General features: G+C 40.5%; 2 protein-coding genes across 2 annotated transcripts; one reads left to right on the forward strand and one right to left on the reverse strand.

Moving 5' to 3' along the window:
• The first annotated feature begins 479 nt into the window (after positions 1-479).
• On the forward strand, positions 480-2,917 carry LOC134069300 (uncharacterized). The gene is made up of 4 exons (XM_062525252.1): positions 480-522; positions 667-996; positions 1,389-1,799; positions 2,430-2,917. Exons 1-4 carry the CDS (start codon positions 507-509, stop codon positions 2,441-2,443), a joined length of 771 nt encoding a protein of 256 aa, XP_062381236.1. The 5' UTR covers positions 480-506; the 3' UTR covers positions 2,444-2,917.
• Positions 2,918-4,045: 1,128 nt separating this feature from the next.
• LOC134069485 (globoside alpha-1,3-N-acetylgalactosaminyltransferase 1-like) lies at positions 4,046-9,610 on the reverse strand. The gene is made up of 3 exons (XM_062525449.1): positions 9,555-9,610; positions 5,175-5,309; positions 4,046-5,067 (listed from the first exon to the last, which is right to left on the reverse strand). Exons 1-3 carry the CDS (start codon positions 9,608-9,610, stop codon positions 4,380-4,382), a joined length of 879 nt encoding a protein of 292 aa, XP_062381433.1. The 3' UTR covers positions 4,046-4,379.
• Between the last annotated feature and the right edge of the window lie 924 nt (positions 9,611-10,534).

Below are 10,534 nucleotides of genomic sequence, written 5' to 3' on the forward strand. Positions count from 1 at the left end.
AAAAGGTGACTGCAAGATGCATTATCGACATCAAAGCTGGGGGCAATCATGAGAGTAAACAATGGCACATGGCCACATCCACATCTGATATTAGGCTACTAAGGCTAGTATAGTTTCCCAGTGAAGACCTCCAGTAGGGTGCGTAATGCTGCAGCGAGTCTGTACACAGGACACAGCAGGTTGCACACGGGCGCATACGCTTACGCTTGGTCTAACAGCAAGGATAACTTCAGCCTTAGAGAACCTTCCGTCTATCACAGCAGACTGTTGAGAACACATACTGTACCAACTGTCCCCCTACCAACTCCTCCAACCCCAGCATGACTACTAGACATGTGACAGTACGAGTTCTTGTGATACTGGTTTGGAGGAGCAGGTGGCTGCACTTTGCCAAATCAGAACCACATCCTCAAATGGCTCTGCTGCTCACTACATAGCCAAGCACTTCCTCATACGCTTTCATTGCTGTGATGGAGTCAACAAGTTTCATTCTCCTGATCTTTCTCATGATACAGTGCCATGGTAGGAGATGATTTTTGTTTATTTCATTATTTCCTCTTTCGTATAGCCTACTAGTAATTTCACACAGAGACAATCTGTACAAGCAAACTTTGTACGAACTTCAGAAGGTGACAGCAAAAAAAATCTTTTTGTTTTCCCCTGAAGGGTCCACTCATTTCCATTACCTAAAGAAAGGAGAGGAGGTTACACTGTCCTGTGGAACATGTCAATGGGAGGCTGATGTGGACTCAGACAACAGAGTCGACTGCAACGTATCAAAAACCGGGATTAATTCAAAGAAATCAGAATGTCCAGCTGGAACACTGACCCCATGCAGTGAGATGAAGAGAAGCTCATCCAGAATGTGTGGCCTCTATGTGAAGAGGGGATTCTTTGTGTGTACTACAGTTAAATCTGACTCCTGCTTCATTCACCCATTCAAACCCTCTGCTCATCATGTGGAGTCCTTCATTGTTGCTCAGGAAGAACCAGACAGTAAGTGTGAATCTGATACCTTTCAATGCAAACAGTAATTAGAGTGCATGCAAATGCATCTTCTCTCTGTGAAGACTGCCATACCTATTGCCATCCATTTAATAATTTACCTATCAACATCAATTAAACTACTAGTCTGTCAACATTCTTTAAATTATCTTTTGATCAACAGTTTTTAAGCTATCCACATTCAATTTTAAACAGTCTGTCTTCGCACTAACAACTTTCATAAACTATGAAACCACCATGTCAACCCTAGCAACACCTAAGCAACCATATCTACATGATTTATCTGTACATTTTTGCATTTTCATGCACTCGTAATTTCCCTGGAATTACATTCTCTAGTGTCTCTTAATATATTTCATTTCAACATTTCACTTTGTTCACAGTGGTGTCTGATCCTGTAGTGGAAAGCTCAGTGCATGTGTCTGCAGGAGGATCAATTAATCTGACGTGCATCTTTACAATAAAGGGAAGTTATTCCAATCAGCGTTTTGTGGTGTACTGGATTAAGACTGCAGCTGAGAGCAGCACATGTGTGTACTCATTTCATTTAGATGCAGGTTATGATTCTGGGTTTGATGAACATTGTGCCATTGACAAAGACTTATTGTTGAGGAGATCACACACATCCCTCCCTTCTCTCACTGATACCAACACCCATAACCTGACGATCAGCAATGCCACTCACTCAGACAGTGGACAGTATGTGTGTGCCTTACAAGTGAACATCAACAACCAGCAGCACTGGAGAGTAATCACCAACACTACGGTCACTGTGGGGGATCCAGTCAAACCTGGTAAGAGTATGAACCTCACTTGAAAATCAATATGTTTTTCATTGCTTCATCATTTGAGATGGAACAGCCAGTTAGATTCATATCTTTAAACTCCTCACATTGAATTTGTTTGATTCTTCTTAAACACGTGAAACTATTGCCCTTTTATGCTTAAGGATAAGGATAAGGATAAGGATAACTTTAATAATCCCCTAAAGGGGAAACTCAGTGCCACCATACAGACAACAACATAAGCAAAGCACAACATGACACACAATAACATAAAGCAAGACACAGCAACAGGAAAAGCAACATACAGTTAGACAGGACACAAGCATACAGCAAAGCAGACCATGGCAGTGGACTACCAACATGTGCAACATACAGCAGTATAGGAGGAGGAGGTAAAAAAAAAAGGTAACAATAAATTATAAATAATTAAGAAAATCAACCCTGATGACAGAGGTGCTTATTAAAAAGCCTGACTGCAGAAGGCACAAAAGATCTCCTGAATCTCTCAGTTGAGCAGCTGGGAAACAGGAGTCGCTGACTCCTACCACTTTTTATAAAAAAGCTATGAAGAGGGTGGTCATCTTGTGACACAATCCTTTTTATTTTCCTCATGGTTCTCTGTTCTATCACATCTTCCAGGGCACTTTGGCTGAGACCAATGACTGAACCCGCTTTCCTAATGAGTTTATTTAGCCTGTTCCTATCCTCCACTGCCAAACAGCTACCCCAGCATACCACCGCATAAAAGAGGACACTGGCCAGAATCCCATTGTAAAAAGTGTTTAAAATGGGCCTGCTAACATTAAAAGACCTGAGTTTCCTGAGGAAGAACATCCTGGACTGAGATTTCTTGAGTGTAGCACTGTGCATCTTCCAATCCAGTTTATTATCCACATGTACACCCAAGTACCCAAGTACTTTCTGTAGTAATACCTTGCATGTTTTATGTTTTCTTTTTTATTCTTTAATTTCTGACTATTCTTTGACTATTGCCCTTCTATGTTTTTATTGGCTATTCCTGTTTGTCTTGTGTTTGTGTAAAGCACATTGAATGACCTATGAAATGCACTATATAAATAAAGTTGACTTGATTTGATCTGACTTGATTAAATAATGGATGGTAAAGCACTGGCACTCACTATGGTATGGTCTGATGATTGAGACAATCCAAAACCCACTGGATTTATAACTGTTGGTAAGTTCAGCTTGATATTTCACATGGGAGGCATAATGACTAGGTAGGACTCATAATAACGATAACAACAATAATAATAATAATAATAGAAATAATAACATAATAACATAATAACAATATAATGTTTACTTTTAAAGCACACTAGATATAACCCAACCTTAACCCAGCTGCTGGTTAACTATTGGACCAACACCGCATTGAGTTATACTAACCCAACACAGTGGGTACAAAATTAAACCCAGCAGGTTGGGTATGATTCTAACCCAAAACGCTGGGTTATATCAACACAACATTAGTCAGATTGCCACAATAGATTGGGTAAAATAAACTATTTGCTGGGTTATAACTATATAATTGCTGGGTATTATTCACACAGTATATTGGGTATAGATTCAACTAAACCACTGGGTTACATCAACAGAACTGCTAGTTAAAATTAGCCTACCACAGCCAAGTTTTCCAAACCCAGTATGAATATTGTTAAATCAACAATGTTCTTTCAATTCTGTAAATTAGTAAAAAAAAAAATATTCTTTTTGCGCTAATGATAAGTTTCTCTCCTGCATATAAGATGAGGTTTGTAGAAATTGAGATTGTATGTGCCTCTATGCATTCATCAAATTCAATAAAACATCTTAACCACCAAACCTCACACACATTTGGCCTTCATGCCTTGCAAAAGTATTCAACATTCAGCTTTTACGTAAATCACTTAAATGACTAAATGACAAGTAAGTCTGCTAAATGAATACATTTGATATTAAGTAAAGTTAAAGTGTAAAGACTGTGTGTGTGTGTGTGTGTGTGTGTGTGTGTGTGTGTGTTATCAGATGGGACTGAGGCATGAACCACACACACACACACACACACACACACACACTCACACTCACACTCACACTCACATTCACACTCACACACACACACACACACACACACACACACACACACACACACACACACACACACACACACACACACACACACACACACACACACAAAGTCTCCAAAATTAAAGAATTTTAAACTTTTAATTATAAAGCCCTTCTCAAAAAAAGCCTTCTCAAAATCGGCAATAAATACTAGTCTAGCTTTCTTTTTTTTATCATAGTTTTCAATGACTTCTAATAGCTGTCTAAAACTGTTTGATATGTTACGTCCCTGTATAAAACCTGTTTGGTCATTATGTATTATAGATTATAGAACTTTTTAAAATTCTTATGGCTATACATTTTGCTATTTTTTTTAATCATAGCCCTGCAATGTGAGGGGCCTCCAATTTTTTTAATTGAGTAGGGTCTTTGTATTTGCCATTTGAATCTTGTTTTAGGAGCAATGACCCTGTGTCTTTAATGTTGCTGATAAGTGATGGTTGTCAAAAGCTCCTCAAAGCAGCACTAGTTGGGACGCAATGTTTTATAATTCTTAAGCACTGTGGCAAATCGAACTACTCTGAGCCACTTCTCTGGCCCCTTAGATTTGTCCCATAGGTACTCGGGCGAGAGCAGCTTAGTGGGTTTGTGCAGTATAAAGTAGCGGTTAAGATGGCTCTCTTCCTGCCACGCGGCTTCAATGGACTTCTGCTTGTCTATGTTGAGTTGCTCCTCGCATGTGCTGGTCAGTCTGTGCACCACGTCTACATGGCCTCCATAAAGAGCTCCACCATAGTAGAAATCACCTTGTCCTCTTGGAACATGTGCCTGAGATGCAGGCCTGCGCTCGTAGGGGAGCTCATTGCGCCCAGCGTGGTACCACCAGGGGTGTATGGCTGCCACCAGCTCACCAAACGCCTCCGCGCCAAAGCGGTTCTCGAACACCATGTCCACATCGGTGCAGAAGATGAAGTGGGCCTCGTGGCGGATGTGGTCGTCGATGGCCTTGCGAATGAACTCCATCCTCCTCAAAGAGATCTCCTGCCAGCGGCTAAAGCTCGGGACAGGAAGCACCGTGAGGGAGCGTCCAGACGCCAGGGTCACCTGAGGAACCTTGTCCATTTGATCAGTGAAGACATAGTAATGGACTCTGTACCCAAGCATGTAATGCTTCTCAGCACTTTCCAGAAATCGCTTCAAAAGCTGAATATATCTGTGAAGAGGGAAAAAAAAGCAGGCTACTTACATCCATTGTCATATACTGTACATGCTTCGGTCACTAACTTGGGATTTCAGTAACTGAAGAAATGTAGTGCTTACTTTCCGACTGCAAAGACCGTAGTTGCCACAGTAATATTCAGAGGCTGGTATATCCTGTCAATTACTTTTGGATCAAAGGTTCCTTCCCATACGATGGGGGCCAACCACGGGGAGACCGTCAGAACATCAGTTCTCCTACAGAGGAGCAAAAAAGATGAGATAACTGGATCAGATAGTAACAAATCAATTTTTTGAGCCTACGGACATGCAACCAAACAAGGGCCATCACTTCTGCTTCTATACTAAATACTACAGGAAGTCAAGCATTGTTCATGCAGGCTACCAAAGCAGGCCCGGGGTGCATTACCCAAAACCATAGTTGCTAACCTGTTAGCAACTTAGTTGGTTGGCAATGGGAAATTGTATGGCAACCAACAAAATTGCTAACAGTCAGCAACTATTGTTTTGGGAAACGCGCCCCAGACTGTTAAACAAATGTGCTCGACTATGAAACTTATTATAGCAGACACTGAAACACTATAGGTTGAGCTGTGCTTACCCCTGCGCCAACGCCCATGGCTGTGGGACCTCTGATTGTCTACGACACAGGGTGTGTTTAGAGTGATGATTTAATATAAATACCCAGGGGGCAAAACCCCCTATTTTAGGGAAATCAGACATGGGCTGCTGTAAAAGGTTGTCATACAAAAATAAAATCTAGGGTGTCCTAGGATCACAACCTGGGTGGCCAACCCGGTCAATAAGCTGCTGCTTGTGTTTTATCACCCTCTTTATGCCCCGTTATAAGTCTATGGACGAATATATTATGGGGTGAATAGGGTAAAAATTTTAACAAATAGATATTCCCACAAAAATTCCTCAGATGATTACTCACTGTAAGATAATACTTTTTTGTATTGCAAGTTTTCTGAAATACTTTATACATTCATGTAGATGAACCATTATCTAATGAAATATGCAAAATGTGCATACATTTATAGCCTTGGACTTGGGGGGCTTAAAGTGCACCTCTATCAACCCAACAAACTTTTTGTGAAAGATCTGGCTATGCTGAATATAAAAATTAATGTCAACATGGGACAACTTTGGGTTACACTAACCTAAAGCTACATGGGTGTTCATTGAGAATCTATGCATTACAATACAATGCAAATACTATAGAGAGATGCATTGTCCAATGTTGTGGAAGAAGGTGAGACTCGTCATAGCACATATTAAATCATATCTACAGGGTGTAAGATCCTAGAAAATATATAGGTTAGGCTCAGCCTAGGCTGTTTCTTACTGTATTTACCCATAAGGTACAGGCCAAACATTGATAATTTGGCTATTGCGTACATTTAAGTGTATGATGCCTCATTTACATACTTGTACATGATATTTTTTTTAAAAACTTGCAATACAAAAAAGTATTGCCTTAATGTAAATAATCATCTGAGGAATTTTTGTAGGGATATCTATTTGTTAAAATTTTTACCCTATTCACCCCATAATTTATTCATCCATAGACTTATAATGGGGCATAAAAAGGGCGATAACACACAAACAGCAGCTTATTGACCGGGTTGGCCACCCAGGTTGTGATCCTGGGACATCCTAGATTTTATTTTTGCATGACAACCTTTTACAGCAGCCCATGTCTGTAAAACCCCCTTTGCCCCCTGGGTAAAACAAGGATGATGTGCACATACACAAGGAATTGAATGATATTAAAACATGATTCCTGGTACACTTACACTTACCCTATTGGATATTTCAACTCACTGAGTGTAATCTTTTGAAAGCCTCTGAAATTCTCTGAACATTCCACGTGAACGCATTCAGGATGGGAAATCAACACACTGAATCAAGAGAAATGTACAGAAGGTTCATATAGATAATTACGCATAGGCCTATCAAATGTTTACATGATATCATATAATGTCTTTAAAAACAGCTATCAATGTAAACACGTGCAAGAAATGAATTTAGGTGAGCTAGAACATCTAAGGTTTATTTTCATGAAATGCTGTGGGCTATACCTGTAGCAATCTATCCTGCTCAGATTCAGATTACGCAACCTTCTCCACTGAAATATATTGGATTTGGTTTAGCCCAGTGTTTCATATTTATGCACATGAGGCCTGGTATGTCAGAATAACTCATCTTTGCGTACTAATCTCATGGTCACAAAGCCACTAAAGCAACACTTTCATTCTTTCTTTATTTTGATAACTCTTTATAGTTTGACAGTCATATGTCATACTGTACCTTATGTGTGATTTGAAAATCCAGAGAGTCCTAAAACACAGACAATTTATTCAGCAATTTATTCTGCATTTATTTTACATAGTGAAAATTAGAAACAGAAAAGGCCAGTATTTATTATAATCAGTTTATATATATATCAGTTTATATATATAATATAAACAATCTTGGACCACCTCATATGTTTTGCTTTAGCAATGTGATAATGACTGTGCACACATCAGTTCTACAGTAGTATGTTCATCATGAGACAATGATCGAATTTTTCCAAAGACATGCTGTTGTGTTTAGCTTTAAAATGATAGGTGAATACAGGCCCAGGTAATTATTGAAATCACCTGTGCACGAGAACTTGCAGTGCATGATTTTGTGAATCTCACTGATTGTAGTGTTACCCCTGAGATTGAGAGGAGCATCATCAGCTCCCCCTGTAGGTCAGGTGAGGAACTGTCTCTAAGACTGTTTGCAGCACTGATGTGGAGTGTAAGCTCTCCATCATGGAACCTTTAAAACTAGGGTTCTTCCGGGACTGGTTGTGCTTCAACGATTAAGTTACTCTCAAGTTCACTTACGATAAAAGCTGCCATATTTGAGATCTGGTATCTTGCGCTTTTTTCCTATAGGAAAATAACATGGGGATATTGAGTTATTATACCCGTCACGCCGGGAAAGTGAAATCCAGATGTTTTGCTCAACACACTTTTGCCCTCTGCCTTCAGGTGGGGACTGTGATCTGAGGTTCGTTAAGACGGCAAACTCCGATTTTTGCGAGCCCAGAGTTAAGTTGCAGTCCAACTTGCCATAAGTAGTTAGCTTCAATTAACACCCGGATCTCCTTATATGGGCAAAGATGGCAATTTTGGCTCTTTTTTGAGGCAAACTTCAGAGGTCTTTTGTTTTGCTTCAGATGTGTGTCTCGTCTGTACATCTGTGCAGTGCATGGTGTTGCTTTCGGTTGGCGTCCCCATAGCAACACGTGTCCTGTTTTTGCTGTCGATTAGATACAGCAGAGCCATATTATATGGCTCTGAGATACAGTAGATAGCAAAGATTCTAGAACAGAGCTCTGTTCTAGAATCTTTTGTAGATAGATAGATAGATAGATAGATAGATAGATAGATAGATAGATATACTTTATTCATCCCCAAGGGGAAATTGCAGTGTTTCAGCAGCAATAGAAACACAACATATACAGTAGTACAAACATATATACATACAGAAAATTGTATGCCCAGATGGGAGTCATTATAAAGTGCTATTGCAGTGGGTCTTTCTTACAGCTTAGTTGGCGTACAGTAGACTCCAACTGAAAATACTTTTTTGTTTTACCAGTACATTGTGTAGTGGATGTGAGGTATTGTCCAATATATTTAACAGTTTGTGCAGCATCCTTCTCTCCACCACCAACTCCCGGGTCTCTAGGGCTGACCCCAACACAAAGCCAGCCTTCCTTATGATCCTATTCAGTTTGTTAGTGCCCCTGGCTGTAATGCCACCTCCCCAACAGATGACAGAAAAGAAAATTGCACTTGCAACAACACTCTGATAAAACATTTGCAACATTTTGCTGCACACAATGAAAGACCTGAGCTTTCTCAGGAAATAGAGTCTGCTTTGCCCTTTCTTGTACAGCCTCAGTGTTGTGTCTCCAATTCAGTTAATTGTCAATAAGAACTCCCAACTGCCATTTGTAGTTCTCTACAATGTCCACTTCCTCACCCAGTATTGAAATGGCATTTAGCTCAGGCCTGTCCCTCCTAAAGTCTATCACCATTTCCCTGGTCTTAGCCACATTCAAGACAAGGTGGTTGTTTTTGCACTATGTCAGAAAGCGGTCCACCAGTTGTACTCTGTGTCTCCTCACCATCCCTGACACACCCCACAACTGCAGAATCATCAGAGAACGTCTGCAGGTGACATGACTCAGAGTTGTACTGGAAGTCAGAGGTGAATAGTGTAAAGAGAAAAGGAGACAGCACAGTCCCTTATGGTGCTCCTACATATGTTACTAACTGCTCAGACACACACCCTTTCAGTCTCACAACCTGTGGTCTTTCAGTCAGGCAATCAATGATCCATGAAGTTGTGGAGGTGTCTACCTGCATCCTTTGCAGCTTCTCACGTAGCATAGGCTGTATGGTTCCTCCTGTATTCTTCCTTGGATCATCTGACCTGTGCCACTCAGTGGGAGGTGCTGTCGTGCTGGTTTGCCTCAGCGGCCGAGTCATGCTAAGCTAACCAGAGGTTATTGGCCTGACTTTGACAGTATGGTTAGTTTGTCTGACTCTCCTCAGTAGTCACAGTGTGCATGTGTTTATTCTATTGGTTCAAATTGGTTTTGACAATTAACTCAGCATCATGCGACATGGTGTGTCTTTTGAAAAATCCTTGTGTCATCCTGTCTTTTTTCAGTCCAAGGGTGGGAAGATGGGGGTGCTTCTGAACAGACCACATGGGAGTCTTTTTGCTTGTTTACTTGTGTTTTTCCACAGCAAACCTCTTTTTAGGTAGGGAGGTGTGACAACCCTGTGCCACGTCAGGCCGTCAGTGCATGGGCAGGGCGGGGCCTGCCGGGCTAATACCCTTGTTGATTGCACCTGGTTTGGGTTCCCTGTCTTTCTCATTTGGCACTTTTACTGCCTTCATGCCACTTGTAAACTCGGAGGGCCCGCCTTTAAGTAGTCTGACCTCCGAAAAAAAGTGTGTTCATGAGATCAGTTCGGAAAATAAATACAATGAATAATATATAAATACGTTATTAGAACTACTATGGTTGAGCAAGAAGGGAAAGTGTTTCTATCTGTGTTAATTTAGTTTTAAATTACCTTTCCTATTCGTGGTTGCACCTGTGGTTTGGGTTCCCTATCTTTCACATTAGGCACTTTTTCCTTCCTCGTTTCAGGCGCCCAAGTTAATGCTTTCCCCTCATTTGTATTCCCACATACTGACACCCTCTTTGCATCCATACACGCATATACACACACTAGCTCTTAATGTCCGCTGACACAACAAGATATCATACACAACCTTGTCAAGTATTAATTCTCGGCATGAGGTTATTTTAGAAAAGTAAAAGTAAATTGCATTTAGTAATTTAGTCTGTAAAACTATAGCTTGTATATTTTATGCAAGATGAATAATGTCGTTGTGGA

This window comes from Sardina pilchardus, chromosome 21 (genome assembly GCF_963854185.1).
Source record: "Sardina pilchardus chromosome 21, fSarPil1.1, whole genome shotgun sequence".
In the NCBI taxonomy this organism is placed as follows: domain Eukaryota; kingdom Metazoa; phylum Chordata; class Actinopteri; order Clupeiformes; family Clupeidae; genus Sardina; species Sardina pilchardus.

Excerpts from the sequence above, each read along its gene's own strand:
- LOC134069300 (XM_062525252.1), top strand. Across the intron at positions 997-1,388 it reads TGCTCAGGAAGAACCAGACA|TGGTGTCTGATCCTGTAGTG; the intron begins GTAAGTGTGAAT and ends CTTTGTTCACAG.
- LOC134069485 (XM_062525449.1), bottom strand. The coding sequence starts at position 9,610 with ATGACTCGGCCGCTGAGGCAAACCAGCACGACAGCACCTCCCACTGAG. Across the intron at positions 5,310-9,554 it reads CCTCCCACTGAGTGGCACAG|GAGAACTGATGTTCTGACGG; the intron begins GTCAGATGATCC and ends GCTCCTCTGTAG. Across the intron at positions 5,068-5,174 it reads ACGGTCTTTGCAGTCGGAAA|ATATATTCAGCTTTTGAAGC; the intron begins GTAAGCACTACA and ends CCCTCTTCACAG.